The 18,464-nt window shown below is 37.4% G+C and overlaps 1 protein-coding gene across 1 annotated transcript in view; it reads left to right on the top strand.

Annotated features, from left to right (window-relative positions):
• Positions 1 to 18,464, top strand: part of ATP11A (ATPase, class VI, type 11A) — a 76,236-nt gene that overhangs the window by 3,383 nt on the left and 54,389 nt on the right. The window contains exon 2 of the mRNA XM_009997966.1: positions 17,090 to 17,212. Coding sequence (XP_009996268.1) covers positions 17,090 to 17,212 — 123 coding nt within the window. The remainder of the gene's footprint in view (positions 1 to 17,089; positions 17,213 to 18,464) is intronic.

Raw genomic sequence — 18,464 nt, 5'->3', positions numbered from 1 at the left:
GGGAGAAACATAGGAAAATACATTTATCCTAAGGGATAATGAAATCGTTGAATTTTTTTTCCTAGGGCAAAAAAGGTATCACATGTTTGCCCTGGTCACAGTAATTACTAAAGCTCAGAAATAGTATTCATGTTTAATTAATCTGTAGGCAGCACCTGTTAAAGCTCACCTTGGGTATTGCTGTAATTCTAAGCAAACTGAAGTACCTTTTAGTGCTTTTTTCTGTTTCATATCTTCAAAGGAAAAAAGCAGCAACAGAGTTTTATGTGTGGAAGTGTTTGATCTATAATCTTGGTGTACTGATATTGCATGTCCATCTAGGGATGTTTGAAGAGGAAGCTTAATCATTTCTTGAGGGCTTGAGCAGGGAAGGTGTCTGGAGAGAGTGTGAGTGTCAAAATGTCCCTGAATGGGCAATGGGACATTTGGGCCTTGGGCAAGTAAGAATAATCTCTTTAATACTGCCTTACATAACTTTTGATCTTATTTGCATCACTGGAAGTAATTGTTGTAATTAGATCTAGCTTGCAAAAGCTGTGATGTGTTCTCTTATTTCAGTACAGGAGAATGCGAAAAAAAATGAAATTAAAGTAATAGGTTTGACATGTATTTATTCCTGATACTTACTGTGACTTGAGGGAAAAATATTTAATATGGGCCTCCTCATTTATTATGAGGAATCACCAAGGTGATTTCTTTTCTTAGCCTAGCCTTGTTCTGTAACCTAGAGAATTTTTGAACTAAGGTGATGGGACAATCCAATAAATTTTGTTATTTGTCTGAATTTAATGTGAGTTCCCTGGAGTGGAGCTTCTCAAATCAATAGGTTTTAATGCTACTTTTTTTTTAAAGGAAGTGGCACCAACCGATAATGACAAGCTAGCAATAAAGCAGCAGTAGCCTTTTTGGATAGATTTCAAAAGAATAAGAGTGTTCTTAGATCTTTTGGTGTGTGATCATTTCAGACACAGTGGAACTACTTAACCAATGATAAAGAGACTAAAACGGAAAGCTGGCTGAATGTTGACCCTAAATGAAATGGGAGAGATGCAAGATTTTTGCATCATCATCAAAGATGCCACCTGTAGTTAGATGTGCAGTACTTTAAAGTAAAATAAAATATCAGAAGACCTTCAAACTTTAATTTAGGGAGTTTATTGGCCTGTGGCAACTTTGGTACCAGTACAAAAGACAAAGTAATCTCAGAACAGTGTAAATGAGTTTTACAAGGCCATGAGTACAGATTAAATTAGGTTGTTTTAAAACCCCCCCCCAAATCCTTGAATTTTCTGTTCCTTTAGCTGTGATTCTGCTTAAAGGAAAGGACATTCACAAGAATAGTAATTACGGAATATCTCCCCTCCCTAGATTTACCGTGTGAAATAGAAAGTGATGAAATCAGTTCAGCATCTAGTAATGACACCTGCTTTTTCAGATGCTGAGAGGTGGGACTGCATTGTTTCTTACTATCCATTACAGTATTGGTAGTTTAACCCAACTCAGTAGTGTGAACTGATCCACAGTATTTAGAAAGATGAGAACTGAAAACACTAACAGAAGTTTGAGAGATTAACAGAGTAGTGATACAGAGCTAGATTAAGTGTTTTAGCTGTTCTGTGTAACTCTCTATGAATTTAGTTTTAACAGAATATGTCATTTAGAGCATATTTGACCCATAGATGGAAGCCTTTTCAGGGACTACAACTACTAATTTCAGCAAATGTAAGGCTGCCTTGAAAAAGATTAATAATTACTTTACATTAGCTGCTTTGTGGTAGCAGGCATTGTAAGACTTTTACTCAGTATTAAAATTTAAAATAGTGAACATACCTGTTGTTTCTGTGAAGATATGTCTGATTATTTTTTTTTTTTCAAATGCATTTATGTACAAAATAGATGGGGAAAAATGTATTCTCTACAGTAAGGGAAAATACCTGTCTTCAGAAGCCCACAATAGCCAAGGCCAAAACCCATTGCAGTATCCTTCAGGAGAAAGAAGTTGTTGCAACAGTCATTTTACAGAACTGCATCCCCAGTGCAAATCAATATTTTTTGCAAAGGTTGTCTCTTTGATTTTCGTACTTCCCTAGATGGGTTCTTCTCAGGTAGATGACTTCCCATCTCCGTGCCTGTAAAAAAAGTTTGGAATTCATTAATCTCTCTGGTGCTATTTTTTGGTAGAAATTCTTTGTTTGCTCTCACGGCATCTTACATAGATCTGGCCAAGAAGCTTTCTAAGGTGATATTAGTCTTCATCTTGCAAGCTATAGAATAAGTAGATTATGTGTGTTGTTCAGCCTTTTGGTGGTGATGTGGCCATAGCTACAGAAAGTCACTAAGGTGGCTTATGTAGTTTCACATGTGCCAGCAATTTTGTGCTGAAGATGCGGTTTCCCCTTCTCTCTTTTTCCCTTGAGAGGGAGTTTTTAAAATGAGTGTATCTGTACACTGGCATTTGTTATATGTGTGAGGCAACGGTAACTATTTTTTGGATGGCAGTGTGGTTTGTGTGTGCCTGGGGCTGTCAGCTCTAGCGGGCTAGAGACCAGGGTTTTGAGAGACTCTAGAAAGTCATGGCTTTTTGACACTACAGCAGTGGCTGCTATTGTGGCCGTAGTGACTGAGAACTGTTTTGCCAGCTTCCTGTCTTTATTTTTAGTCTAATCATCATAGTGATGTTACATTTTGTGTATCAGGCCAGATTTTCGGGAGCACGTAGTCTCTGTTGGACATAAACTGCCTGTGTGGGTAGAGCAGAGGTAGTTTTATATCATATGAACCCAATTCTTTCATCCAGATGTGTACACTTTAAAAGCACTTCTGTCAGGGAAAGCTGAATGCTTTGAGGAAAAAAAAAGTGTGCAGATGGTCCCTTTTAAGATTAGAGGTGGAATTCATATTTCTCTTTTACTAGGGTGGTCAGTGCATTAGTTAGCATGCTATTTGTCCTCCAAAGCCCTTTGGTCTATATAGGCTTTTCCCTCTTTTTGTTTTTTTCCCCTTTTTCTCAGCTCCTATTGTCTAGAATGTTGGTTTGTGGGTTTTTGGGTTTGTTTTTTGTTTGGTTGCTTTGTTTTCCCTGTTGTAAGTACAAGAGATAGCATGGGAGAGTTTAAGGCCTTTACAGGTAGCAAAGTTTTTATCAGCATTAGGATTCTTCCGAGGGACATGCATTTTCTCCTGCCCCCTATTAAGTAGGTCTGACTTCTTCAATACATAACATTCTGCTTGCTGGCTTTTCACTTCTTTCACCAGTGAATCTTCAGTTTAATTTGCTTAGCAAATCCCATTGTGAATAAATTAGGAAAAAGTATGTAGTGTAGGTATTTCCCTTTCTTGAACTGGAGAGCTTGCAAAGTTCACCAGCATGGGTGGCCCCTTCTGTCCTTTCCTCTTAGGTCTACCTGACGTACACCAAGACAATATCTGTACAGATGTATAAACGAAGTACAAAAGGATTTATAAATAGTATTTCACTTACCTTGAATGAGTTTGTAACATTACAATGGAAACATTAGGGGTAAGCAGATTTCTGTATCATTAAGAACAACACTGGTATGTTATTTCCTCCTGGTATCTACATTGTAAGAAAGCTGTTTAAATGTTGGAGAGAATGCAGTAAAAATCCAAAGAATTTAAAGGATTACCTTACACTGATTATAATGAGAGAAACACAGAAATCAGTATTTCATACCATGGAGCCACTGACTGCTGAGGCAGTATGTATTCCATATAATGGATAACCTAAAGTAAGTAGCATTGCAGTTATTTTTACACTAGTAAAATTCACATGCCTTCTTTAAATCCAGACCTGAGTTACTTTTTTTAGAGGTATTCTGTGTTAGCATTTTATGCTAAGAGATTTAAAAACCCAGAGAGTTAAAATCAATATGCTTTCAGCAGTGAAATATTTTCAGGCTTCAACTTAAAATACTTTTGTCCTCCAAAGTACCTCAGTTGCTAAGCCTATGAACTCCAGTTTGTCATGTCATCTATTCAAGTTTATATTTTCTCCTTCGTCTGTTTCTATACTCTTGGTTTTTTTTTCTGTGTGATGGAGTGATTAATTTTTCTTTACAAAAAAACAAAAAAGGGGACTTTTGACATGGGACTGGCAGTATTGATACTTTTTTCATTAACCTGAAAGTAATAGTGATTAAAGAGTCTTGCAGAAGTGTTAATTTTCATGGACACATTACAAAAGAGTACAAATTTGGACTTTCTAGGCCATTTAGCCAGTTTGCTGAAAATCAGTTAGGAATTTGATGGTTGGACTCAGTGATCCCAAGGGTCTTTTCCAACCTGAATAGTTCTATGATTCTATTAATTTGTTTTTTTAGCAATTTAAGTTGCCCAGAATAATTTGTTGTTTCTCCTGCTTCCATCACCAACTTTACCCTACTTCAAAGAAAAATTGTTGGCTGGTATCAAGTCTGCTAGTATTGATTTATGGAGACCCTTAAAATGGTCAACAGCAAATAATTTAAAATCATAACAAGGGAAGAGAAAAATACTTGCTTGACCATTAATTGGAAGGCATTGGTAACTTAGTTTTCCAGCATGAGTTCAGCTTCATGATACCTTGTCCCTTCCCACTTCATTGCCTAGCCTGCTTCCATTTGTGCACACACACGAAGATAAAACTCTTTTTTCTGAAGTTCATCCTATTTCAGCTTCCTGAGCAACTGCAGAAGAGTTCTTTCTGAGGGTTTTTTGGTGCCCTGCACCCAAAGAAAAAACAGAATATGGTGGTAACCTCTGTGTACTTTGATTAGATCCAAAGCAAGCATCTTCATCAGTTTAATGTAAATAATAGTTGTAGAGAAATAGTATCTTTATTGTTTCTTGGTCTTGAATAAAACATAAGTTATTTCACAAGTTCTCAAAATATCTATTTTCTAAAACATCTAATTTCGATACGAAGTTTACGGGTCTTTCAACTATGATGCTATGGAATAGGCAAAAGCACAGAGTTTATTATTTTGTATTCATTCCACTTAGCAGTCCAGTGTTAGTGTTGCTCATTCCGAGGATATGCCTTTGCTTTATCTAGTGCTAGAGCTTCATCTTATAGTATTTTTATAGAGTATATTGGAGGGAAGGTGCAGGTTCTAATACAGATGACTTATCATGTGTTTTACTTGGGTTTTATAGATTTTTCTTTGTTTTCACTCAACGGGTTGACTAATATATACACTAGTGAAATAATGGGTATTCTTTTATGGTTGGTATTTTAAGTCTCTATTTCAGAGGTTCAGTGAGTCAAGAGAGGATGCTGTGTATAATGTGTGTGTGTGCCTGCAAACAAAATCTGTCCTGGACTTGTCTCCAGAAAGTGTTTTTAGAGCATATTAAGATTATTTATAGGTATAGTCTTCTAGTAGGAGTTTCTTGTAGGACTTCAACACTTCTCATTTGGAAGGATTTATGTTAAGCGCACATAGTTTTTGGCATAGCTTCTGTACTTTCCTGTTACTCCTTTTGTAAATGTTAAAAATCACCCTGCTCATTATCTGCTTAATAAGCTTTTGTCAGTGTCCTCATGAAAGCATTTGGAGGTCTTGTTTCCAGAAATTGGCAACTGAGGTCAGTTTTCTTCCTTCTGTAGTGTTACATCCTCACTGAAAAAAACACAGCCCCAGACAACACAAAAACCAATATTCTTGACTGCTGGAATATTGTCCGCAATACATCTCCTCAAGAGTTATAAGCTTTCTTTTTATTCAAAACAATAAGACATTTAACGCACTTGTGATAGAACTTGCCACATAATATCCTTATTACTTGTATGTGCCAGAACTGATCAAACTGGTGTGCACATGCCTTAACCTACCAGTAGAAGAAAAGTCCAGTGCCATTTATACCTTGCAGCACCCCATTGACCAGGGGTGGTGGCTCAGCCATGGTAAAATATTCCACTGGATAGCTTCTTGCATAAGCATATAATCAACTTACATTAAGAAACAAAATAAATAATTGTATCTTACAATCAGAATACTTTATTGGAATTCAACTTAAAATGTGCAGTTGACCCCTTAGGAGCCATGTGTAGTAGAAATAAATTAACAAGGTAACTGATAGACTCATGGTCTTTCTCTTCGCTAGACTTAGACTTACCCACTTTGAGGGACGAAGTTGGATATAATAACTGATGCTGCTGCTGTGGCAAGGCTTCAGGTTCAGTCATATTCTAAAAGCTAAAATAGATGTGGCATTTTCTGTTTTCCTTGGTTCTAGCCAGAGCTGCTAATTCATAACACAAAATGCTGAGTTTCCTTTTCTGTTTGTACTCTGCCTTCTAAGAGAATTTGAATCAGGATCTGTACCTGGTATTGCTATCTGCACTTACTAAATCTAGTTGTATTGTATTTCCAAGGAATTGTCTGATAGAATGCTTCTTAAAATGAAGAATTAGTAATTGTATCTAGAAGGCAAAAGTAAATTACTTCCCCTTCTGAAACTACCCCTTGTATTTATGGATTAAATCTTCTTATATTTAGCCGGGGGAGGGGAAGGAAAGTATTAGGTAGTAGACAGAAATAACTCTGGTAAGACATGTATATTCACTTTAGACTTCATCTTAATGTATTTCCTGGACACAAGGATGTAAAAAATAGCATTACACGCTTGTTCAAAATTTCCCAGTGCTTTTCCTTACACAGTTTTGCAGAAACTGAGGATTTGCAGTTTTGTTTTAATTTCATTGGTCTGATTCCAGAAATTCAGGAAGACAGGAAGAGACAGATGGGGGGACACACCACTGTTTTCTGGGAATATATGAGTTGAATTGAGCATAAAACCTAAATCTTTAACGAGAAAATCTGTCTATTGGGATGCTTCCAAAAAGATAACACTAAAAACAATCTGTTAAAAGTATTTTCTTTGCTGTTGTACTAACTCCATTTCTTAAGTATGTGTATACCTTTTAAATACAACAAAATGTTGCAAAAGGAAAAAAAAAAAAATATTTTCCATGCTTTGTGATCGCCTAGCTGGTTTAGTTGTAAGTTCTTTAGCCTGTCAGACGCAGCAGATTAAAATAGTCAATCCTGACGATTCTGTTAAAAAAAGATTTTTATTCTTCTTCAATTGAACTAACACCTCTCGAGTATCCTCCTCTTCTTATTTAAAGATGAATTGTTTGGGTTTTTTTTCTAAGATGATCTGTCATAAAAGCTACCCTGATACTTAACTTAGTTTTTGAAGGGCTTTTAGAGCCTGCAGTGTCCTCAAGTACATACATGCTTTTTCAAGTTTGCTAAGTAGCAATGTTTTCTGGCAGCATCTTCTTTGTACTGGGAGTGTACTCTACCTATGGTAGAGGTTCTCAGTGTGTGGGAAATGGGAGACTGTCTACTTCCATAAACTACTTTTGTCCAATGTTGGTTTCCTTTGTGGTCCTTATAAAGAAGAAAACATTTAGGTTTTTTCTTTTTTTTTTTTTTTTTTGTTTGCTTATTGTTGACAAAGGTAAGGGATGCCAGGTCAGCCTTTGCAGTCTGACAAACATTTCTGTAGAGAGTACTTCACCTACTTGTTAAAGATGCGAGTTAATCCTGTGGAGTACATTTGTCTAGGAAAAATAGGGGAGTGTTTTAGATTGCTGGAGTCCCAAGAGAGAGAGTTTTATGGCAAAATGAGGCTATTCCATCATAAGCTGTTTTTAGGGGCTGATGTATTGTAACCAATTGCCTACATCCCTCCCCACATCAAAGAAATGACAGCAGTAAATCAAAGCCTGGAAGCAGATGCCTTCTCTCATGTCTTTATGTATGCTTTTGCTGCTCAATAGAATCCTCAACATCAAAAGGTTGTTTAACCTTTTCTGTATCATTGAATAGCAGACACAGGAAGGTTGAGATTACATTTACTATCTCATCCCAAGCAAAGCTATGTAACCTCTTTTGCCTTTATTATCAAAATCATTGCAGCTCACCATGCATTTATCTCAATGTACAACACAGTTCTAGACTTGATAGAAAGGTCTTTCTTTAAAAATATCTTGGGCTTCATCCATGAAGGACACAGAATAGTTTTGGTACATTGAATTAAAATGTGGACATTTCTTCTTCCATATAGAAATAAAAGGAGATATGTGGAACATGAAAAGCTTTCAGAGCCTGTTCCCCATGATCTGTAATTACATGAGACTCTCATAGCATTGCTTAGGATCTTGCTTGCTGTGCTCTATATATAAATGCTGGAGCATGTGATGTGCATTTTTAGAGTGGGAAGTAGCTACAGTTTTAGTTTTAATAAAATAAACATATTTGTATCTGATCTCCACTTTTGATCAAGAGTTGGTCATTGACTCTATACTGAGTATACTGGAACTGCACAGAATCACATAATCTTACAGGTTGGAAGTGACCTCCAAAGGTTATCGAGTCCAACCCCTCTGCTGGAGCGGGACCGAAAAACCACACACAACTAGGGCAGACCACTCAGAAGGGCATCCAGACAGGTACAGGTCTTGAAAGTCTCCAGTTAAGGAGACTCCACAACCTCTCTGGGCAGCCTGTTCCAGTGCTCTTTAATGCTCACAGTGAAGAAGTTCTTCCTGGACACACTCCTATGTGACGTACTCTAGATTATCCTGCTCTGGCAGGGAGGGTTGGACTAGATGATCTTTAAAGGTCCGTTCCGACCCCAAAGATTCTGTGATTCATGTTGAGGTGAAACTTCCTGTGTTCAAGTTTGAATTCATTGCCCCTTGTCCTGTCACAGGGCACAAGTGAAAAGAGGTTGTTCCTGCCTTCTTGATGCCCAGCCCTCATGTATTTATAGACATTAATTAGATCCCCCCTCAGTCTACTCCTCTCTAGACTGAAGAGCCTCAGATTTCTCAGCCTTTCCTTGTAAGCCAGGTGTTCCAGTCCCTTAATCATCCTTGTAGCTCTCCGTTGGACTTTCTCAAGTAGATCCCTGTCCCTCTTGAAGAGGGGAGGCCAGAACTGGACACAGCACTCCAAATGAGGTCTCACCAGGGCCGAGTAGAGGGGGAGGAGAAGCTCCCTCTATCTGCTGGACACACTCCTCTTAATGCATCCTAAGATACCATTGGCCTTTTTGGCCACAAGGGCACATTGTTGTCCTATGGATAACTAACTTGACTTCAGATGTGTTTGGCATACCATGTTGACTTTATTATGAGTTCCCTGGCTATCATTAATGCTTTTATTAATAATATTTTACAAGTGTGGAATGTATACTTAAGACATCTAGTCATTGTGGATCAACTTCTAGTACCTTGAAGTCACTGAATATAGGTTGGAAAAAGCTTTTATTGAAGTGTTGCTGACATTCATTATGGCTGGAGAAGTTTCTTCTGAGTTATTAAACTTCACTGAGCTATTTAAGATGGTAAAAAACAGAAGTCTGTCCTTGATTTTCGATACCCTGTCTTAATCAGTGATTTGCAAATGAAGTATTGGAATTCAATATTAAATATTCAACTACTAAGTATTGTCTGTTTTGATTTCTGAAGTTTGCTATTTAATTATTTCTGTAATATGTATTCTGGACTGTTTTGATTTTTTTAATAGTAACTAGAAGTAGATTCCAAATGACTAGTCTATTTAATTTATTTATTTTGGATTGTGACTACTTTTTAAAAATGTTACTTACTTACATTTTTCTGAGACTTGGACAAAATAAATAGCTGTCATGTAAAAGAATACTTCTGTATTAATATGTAACTTTTTAAATACATCTAAAAGTAGCAAATAATCTTAGAGTTTACTTTTGATAAATATTTGGTTATTGTAGAAGTGTTCTTGAAATAAATCATTTGATGTTTGTAGAAGTGAGAAGTTGTGAAATATTTATTGTACTTTATCTTATTCAGTTTCAGATTCTTTAATGTTCTTTTTAGAGTAAAAGTAAATATTAATAATCTCAGTACATAAAAGGAATTGTTGAGTAATATTTAATCTTCGTGGAATTCATATTCCTCAAGTGCACTGAAAATAAGAGATTTTAAAATCTGATGATTATTGGTGTCATAAAGCCTCCTATGCATCATGAGTAGGGTTACTCCTGCTCCTGACATGAACACACAAATGTAATGCATGTCCTTCATGACTTTTTATGAGTTTAAAACTCTTCATCAGTATAGCTTTTCTCTGAAGTCAGATTTAGGTTCTTGATGCCTGCTGCTTTAGGAAAATTTAAAAATTCTTCACTATTATGCTTCGGGTTTGAATGTGATATTTTGTCTGCAAGACCACTATGATATCAGGTAAAACTGTAAAATACTGTTTTATTTTTTCTTTATAGCTTTTCTCTGAAGTCAGATTTAGGTTCTTGATGCCTGCTGCTTTAGGAAAATTTAAAAATTCTTCACTATTATGCTTCGGGTTTGAATGTGATATTTTGTCTGCAAGACCACTATGATATCAGGTAAAACTGTAAAATACTGTTTTAAGTTCTTACTTGAATCATCACATGACTTTTCCTTCTAATATTTCAGCATATGGCATTGCTTTGCAATGTCGGATATAAGAGATGAATATTTTATATTCCTTTAGTGTGCCAGAACTGTACTGGAACAGCATGTTATAATTATGTAAGAGTGGAATTTTGTTGAAGGTAAGTTTTTCAAATTGCTCCAAATAAATATTTCATTAACCTTTATAAAAATATGTAGCTAGGGTCCTTTCTTCTATCAAAGTGTTTGTGTTGGTGTTCACCAAACTGAATTTGCATAATGTGGGCTTTGGTGCTGCTGTGCAGTCAGTAAGTAAGGAGATGAAGAAAAATGATAGGTAGCTACTGATGATATATAATCAGGTATTCTGAACCACCAAGTTATTTTTGAACTATAAATATAAGATTTCTTCAAGATTAAGTATAGATGTGCTGGGATTATGATGTGATTTTTTTCAAAGTAGCTCTCAAAAACAATTACATGTAAAAGAGATTGAGATACATAATTTGACAGTTATACTGCAGGGAATATGGCAAAATATAAAGACTCATAATAGAAATTTGGCTGTTGTCACTTGAGAGTGACAGAGCACTGGAACAGGCTGCCCAGAGAGGCTGGGGAGTCTCCTCTGGAAACATTCAAAGCCCACCTGGACGCGTTCCTGTGTGATGTGCTCTGGGTGACCCTGCTCTGACAGGGGGGTTGGAGTAGATCTTTTGAGGTCCCTTCCAACCCATAGGATTCTGTGATTCTGTGTGAGTAATGTTAGGGCTTACAGGCTGTTGATAATAGTGCACAGAAAGCTTCTTATTTGTATCTTACCTTTACTTCTGCAGGTAGGTATATAGACCAATTCAGTCTGGCTTTTTGGGGAGCCATTAAGTTGGGGACTGGAGTAGGTGAGCAAGATCTTAATTTAAAAATTTGTCAAAATGTGACACCTGCTAATTTTGCTCAGGTTTTAGGTTTCTCATTATAGATGTGAAAGAGGTAACAGGTAGCAACTACATTAGTTGTACTGCTTTCTGCAGCACCCACGTGATTATTCTTTTATTTTTAGGATATTGGGATATTTGTTTCCGATAAGACTACAGCCTGACCTGAAGTATGTATAGAAGAATAGCTAGAGACATACACTCGGAAACATCAATTTTTTTAATTAGTCTTTGTGTAACCCCACCCTAAAAATGTGTTATAGTAAATTATTGTTCATTAAGAAACTGTGGTTCAGTATCAGCTAAGTATAAACAGATGAAAATATAAAGATGCAGACATATAAATGAGTTTACAAGGAATATTTTGGTAAAACTCCAATACAAATATGTAACATAAGGACTAGAGCCCTAGATTACTATGGAACAGTTCATGTAACAATATGTGGATGTTCTTTGGCCATTGCCTCAGTGGGCCTGCAAGACCAGCATTTTATGAATTGTTAATTAGAGTAGATGATGATACCTTCTCTCTGCCAGAATCAAACTTTCACTAGCACTGTATCCACTTAGTAATGAATAGCCTTTTAACCTGTAAGAAGAAATGACCATTGGGACAGTGAGTAATTACTACTTGGAGTTAACTTGTGTTTTCTGGGTGGGAAAAGTGCATTGTATTTCTCTAGTGAAGGTATGAATAGAAAGGTATCCTGCTCAGATGTGTGTCAGTGGACTGCAATAGTTAGTTATTTTTTTGTCACAGTTTAGCAGCTGACTAACATACAGATAAGACATTTTGTCAGCCCTTGTACTGAGTGTAAAGAAGCATATGAAAGCCCATGTATTTTAGTTCTCTTTGTTCTGGAATGCAGGCCAGAAATTTGACCCTTTCCCTTGCTTTTATTCATTCAGGTGTAGTCATAGCATGATTCTTGGCCTGAAGGTCTAGCAAGACTGCCACCATGTTGTGGGTGGGGTAGTTATAGTACAAAACCAGAGTTTTGTATAGGGCTTGCTTAAAGGAGAGCAGGACTTCTGAGAACAAGCACCCAATGCAGGAGGCCTACAATAAAGCCAGGGAGGGACATTTTATCAGGGTGTGTAGTGATAGGACAAGGGGTAGTGGTTAGGGGTATGGTTTTAAGCTGGAAGAGGGTTGATTTCTGTTAGACATTAGGAAGAAATTCTTTAGGGTGATGAGACACTGGAATAGATTGCCCAGGGTGGTTGTGGATGCTCCCTCCCTGGAAGTCTTCAAGGCCAGGTTGGATGAGGCTTTGAGCAACCTTGTCTAGTGGGAGGTGTCTCTGTCTGTACAGATCGATTGGAACTAGGTGATCTTTAAGGTCCCTTCCAGCCCTAGCCATTCTGTGAACAAAGAGAAGATAGGCAAATAAATTGAATACTCATTGTTTGCTAAATCCTTGTAGAAGTTGTTTTCACAGCTGTTGTTGGCAAGTTCTGATAGTGTCCACGTGAAGGCTGATGGTAACTTACTGCCCTAAATTTAAAGTGTATTTTTAGAATATGTTCCCTTTTCAATAACCTGAAGCTTCTTTAAGAACTCCACTTAAGAATTACTTAGTTGCATCTGATCTTGTCAACCTTGCCAATGTATATTGTCTGCATATGCATTAACTTTTGCTTTTGAAAAGGCTGATAAGTACTTTTGCTTTATTTTTCTTAATAATGAAGTATCTTCTTGTAGAAGAAAAATATATGGTGCACCTGTTTTTATTACCTACTTTGAAATGAATGAAAACAACCTGCTGCTTGCCTCCATCCTCCTGTTTCTTTAGAATCTGTAAAAATAATATATTTTTTTTAAATTTCAAATTGTTTTATGACTTTAAATTTTTTATCTCTTTAGAATGTTTTTTGATTATTTGCTGCAAGTAGAAGTATTTCGTGGCAACTGAGAAAAACCCCTGCATTGCAAAGTATCTGTACAACTCTCTCTAAAAATCTCCCTCTTTAAAAGTATCTTTACAAATACTTCCTGAGTTTGACTGGCTGTACATGCAAATCATAGTGGTGTGTAGTTGCTTTGCAAGAAATAAAATTGCTCTTGTTGTTTTGCAGCTTTTATTAGCACCTAAGGAAGCTGTAAGTTTTCTCCACAAACCTTAGTTTCAGCTGTTGGTCTAGAGCTACTTAGATATAAACTTGATTTATAATCAACTCAAGTGCTAAGGCTGTCAAATATCATGTGTCTTATATAAGACTTTCCCTTCTAGCTGCTCTTATCACATCTATTTGCAGTATAGTTTGTTTCTCATTTGCCTTTCTAATTGGAAGTGAGATGCTCTTGAAAGGATTTCCATATAGCAGTGCTTCTTGATGGGAGCTGGGGAAACGTGCAGGAAGGCCCACTGTCTCCCTGTCCCACTGGCAGCAAAGAGCAAAATGTGTCAGGACCAGTACAGAAATGTTAGGTGTTTTACTGAAAATGGAATATTTGCTACTGTGTCAAAGTGTTTGCTCTAGCTGCTGCAAATCACAGAATTTTACATGATTCTATTGTATTTCTGCATTTCCTCTTTCAAACTTCAAGCAATTTGACAAAACTTCATGCAGTCTGTTGCTGTCACGCCATTTCCCCTTCTGCTTGCATGCACAAGACCCTTGCAGGAAGTAGAAAGAAAGGTCAGAAAACCAGGATCCTCTAAATGGTATTGGTGTGACTTGGTCAGGAAATTTAATTGTGGGCTTAGTACCATTTTTCTGGTTAAGATATACTCAACTTTACCTGTAATCACATCCCTTACCTTAGATTCATAAATAAAATTACCTATTTGAAGTCAAAGAATGTGAAAATTACCATGCAAGGATTTAAAATGCTTTTGCTGAGAAGAAATGTAGTAGTAAACATTTTGTAGCAATGTTATAAGGCAACAGATCCCATAACAGTAACATCTCCCCTAGGAAATGTATTACTTAGTCATAGCAGTTTCTGGGAGAGTGGGTTTTTTGTGTTTGCCTCTGAGGTGCTGCATTTTGTTATTCCCATCTGAGGAACCTGAAGATATACAAGTCCATAGGACCTGGACAAGCTAGAGAAGTGGGCCCGTGAGGTTCAACAAGGCCAAGTGCAGGGTCCTGCACCTGGGCGGAGGTAACCCAAGCTATGCATACAGGCTGGGGGAGGTCACACTTGAGAGCAGACCTGTGGAAAAGGACCTGGGGGTACTAGTGGATCAAAATCTGGACATGAGCCACCAATGTGCAGTTGCAGCCCAGAAAGCCAACTCCATCCTGGCTGTATCAAAAGAAGTGTGGCCAGCAGATGGAAAGAGGTGATTCAGCCTCTCTACTCTTCCCTGATGAGACCTCACCTAGAATACTGCATCCAGCTGTGGTGCCCCCAACAGAAGAAAGATGTGGACCTGTTGGAACATGTTTGGGTTATTCAGCCTGAAGAAGAGAAGGCTTTGGGGGGGACCTCATAGTGGCCTTCCGGTACCTGGCACCAGAAGTGGCAAATGAAGGGAGCCTACAGGAAAGCTGTGGAGGGTCTTTTTACAGGGGCTTGCAGTGAGATGACAAGGGATAATGGTTTTAACCTGAAAGAAGAGAGATTTAGGTTGAAGATCAGGCGTAAATTCTTTTGTGTAAGGGTGGTGAGATACTGGAACAGGCTGCCTCTGGCATCCTCCCATCATCCTTTTGTTGTCATCTATTGAATACTAGCCCTCCTGTCTTTTCAGATTATTTTTTTTAAATTTAAATTCAACTGAGATAAAAATGAGCAGAGTAGCATGAAAGTGCATCTCAAGCTAGTTTCATTTTGATTTTTAAATCTGAGAAATAAGCTGCATGAATATTTGAACTCATATATGCATTAAGGTATTATCCTTTTAACTGGTTTTAGTGTTACATAAAAATGACTTAAGTCTTTTGCTGGTCTTGCTTTCTGTATTGCTGACCCTGCTTGAAAGAGTAAAAGCTAAGTAATGCTTCTTCATTCATGTGCCAATGAAAGTAGGTCTCAGTACATTGAGCTTTATGATATAAATAGAAGCAGATAATGCTAAGGTTTATTTTTGGTTTCCTGGGCATATCCTTAATGGACTTAAGTAATAGAATTTACAAAAAAGTGAATGGAGTTCATTGTTCTGGCAAAAACATCAGGTTGCTTTTTTCAGTTACCCTGGTGTAATTGTGTAAATAATCTCTTGTGCAATATGTGAACATTTGAAAGAACTGTTGGATTAATGGGGTTGGCTCCGTAGGTTAGCATTAACAGACATTCAGTTGGTGTGTTTTGATTTCTCTAGGTGGCATGCATCCTGAGCTGTAGTGCTGCTTTCCTAAAACTATCTCTTTCTGCCTTGTGCGAGTGAGTTTCCTTGTGGTCGTACTGAATAATGCATACTACTTTTTGCATTGTATTTCTGACTTACTGGAAAACATAGCCTTACGCTTCCCTGTTAAGATTTAATGCTTCGGCTGTGATTGTTTTGGGGTTTTGAAGTTGTTGAATTAGGTTAGTAAACTGCATTTATTTTCTATTATCTACTAACATACTGAAAAAAAGAATGTTGTGTGGTAGCAGATAGTTAAAATTAAGTTAGGTGTAGTTTTGTACTTCTGTTGCAAATGTATTAATTAATGATAAAACCAGATCCAATAAGCTAGCAGAAGAGATTTGTCTTAATTTTGTATCCAACCTTAAAATAAATTTTATAGAGCCTTTCTTAAGGGATGCAAATTCCAGGCTGTGACATTAAGCTGCTTTACTTAGTATTAACACAATACTCCAGGGCTACCAGACCTTTAAAAACTGGTGGTAATACAGGAGAATGCTGTTTAGAACTCTCTTTTGTTCTTCCTAGCTTGATAGGAGGACTTTTCAATGAAGTCATTATAAAAATCCATTTATAATATAAATTATTTAAAAATGCTTTGAACTAATAATATCCTTGTCAACTGTCTTAGATCGGTTCATAATAAATACGGAAGATAAATTGTCAGGCTAGGCCTGTGTAGAGAGGAGGAGAAGCCAAGGGATTTCTTCTTTATGTTCAAATATTAATGTGTTGAATTCTCACTAGCTTTTTATGCAATCTTTTCTGAACTCAGGCACTTCACTGTATTAGGTATAATCTTTGTGTTGCTTTTAGCCTGGAATGTCCTTCCTAACAAAAAATTAATAAGCATTACACAATTTGATCTACTACTCAGGAATATCTTACACTCCCTTGCATTTCTAGGAGTATTACTTGGTGCTAGTGTCGCTATATCCTTTGCGTTCATTGTATGTTCAAGTGCACTGACAATGCAAAATATATTGTGTTCCAATAAAGCAATAAAAGGTACCACATTTTTTTCTTGTTATAGAAGGAATGTGGAATATGGAAACTTTTTCATTGCTTTATTTTCTTCCAAAATATTTTGGCTTGCTGAAAAAAAATCCTACCTGGTCTTCAGAAATGGGCTGGATGGGAGTTTGTTTTCTGTGGCGTTACAAGTCCAGTCAGAGGTATAGGAGGAGGTGTCTGGCTGGAAAATCAGTGTAATTTTTCAGGTAACACACATCCCAATTTTCAGACCTAAAGTTTTATGTGTTTTGGTGGTCTTGAGATTGTACAGAGCAGTGTGAAGGGTCGCATGCTGATGGCTGTGTATATGTTGATGATCACCCTCATGATTGGTTAATTCAATGTGTGGCTCATCTTACTGCAGAAATACTGACTGAACTGACATGATGACTGTTTTTTCCCCATAGTGTGCTGGAGAAGAGAATTGGGTGGACAGTCGGACAATTTATGTCGGGCATCGTGAGCCACCTCCAGGCGCTGAAGCATACATTCCACAGAGATTTCCAGATAACCGAATAGTCTCATCAAAGGTAGCAGCATTTTCTTTCATTTGTGTACATAAATCAGCTTAAGTTATTCTTTGTGTGTTCATTTCTTTCCTGTGAGGTTTTCTTCCTTTACTTCCTGTATGTTTCTCCTTTGCTATGACTGGGAAAGGTAAAATGAAGGTATCTCAAGTGTCTTCCACAAAAACTAAATGCGAAATTGCCTCTTAACAGGAACAGGAATAGAATGTTTTCAGCAATGTTTACTTCAGTAAATTCTAAAGTGTTACTTTGCTTTTCCAAAAAGTAGTAAGAGAGCAATTTTGATTTGGGGCAACCCTGGAGTGAAGAAAATCTTCTTAAGGAAAGACCACATCCTTTGTTATCTAAAGCAATACCTAAAAGTGCTGGAGATAGTATGATCAATATAAGCACTCAACAAGTGAAGTTATCTCCACAGTAACAGTGCTGCTCCTTTCAGAAGCTTATATTGACAAAACCTCATAGCAATAATATTCTTTGTTACACACAAGTGAATTTTAATTCTTAAACCCTTGGTATTGTGATACATTTGTGCCCCTTAGAAACCTTCCAGTTGTCCCTCATTTTAATCTTTTCATAAGCTTCAACAGTTTTCTCTAAGCAGCTGGGTTGTTGGTACTCACCACTGGTTTAGAATACCATGCTAGCTCTGGCCAAAGGTTTGTACTGAAATGACATGAAAATTTTAACGTTTGCAACTTATCATATGGCTAAAACCTCAAGAACTTCAAGTTTTTAATATGCTTAGATTTTAATCTTTTTGAGCGTACACCTTCAGTTAATTAACTAATAAATTCAAAAGAATAGCTTCTCTACAGGGAAAGCTTCTTTTAGTTCAGATCCACGGACTCATTTTAAGAACCTTCACAGCATTGTGATCTCAAGGATCCTTTACAGATCTGAGCACTGGCCATCGGTTGTTTGGGACAACACGACAACAAAAGGAACAGCCCCAGGGCCGCTCACTCAACTACGCCCCCTACCCCCCGCCCCACACACACACACACACTCTGGGATGAGGAGGACAAAGCTCCTGGGTCGAGACAAAGGACAAGGAGGGATCTTCACCGATTAAGGTCCCAGGCAAAACAGACCTAACTTGGGGAAAAAATAATAGTTTAATTTCACACTAGTCAAACACACACAGGACACAGACACACCCAGAGCAGGGCTTGCATATGTTACCCCACCCCTCCCTTCTTCCCAGGCCCAAATCCCTTTGTTCCCGGTTTCTCTCCCTCCTTCCCCCCAGCAG

The sequence above is a fragment of the Chaetura pelagica genome, unplaced genomic scaffold (genome assembly GCF_000747805.2).
Source record: "Chaetura pelagica isolate M959 unplaced genomic scaffold, ChaPel_1.0 scaffold123, whole genome shotgun sequence".
NCBI lineage: Eukaryota > Metazoa > Chordata > Aves > Apodiformes > Apodidae > Chaetura > Chaetura pelagica.
This window is presented reverse-complemented; position numbering and strand designations above follow the sequence as displayed.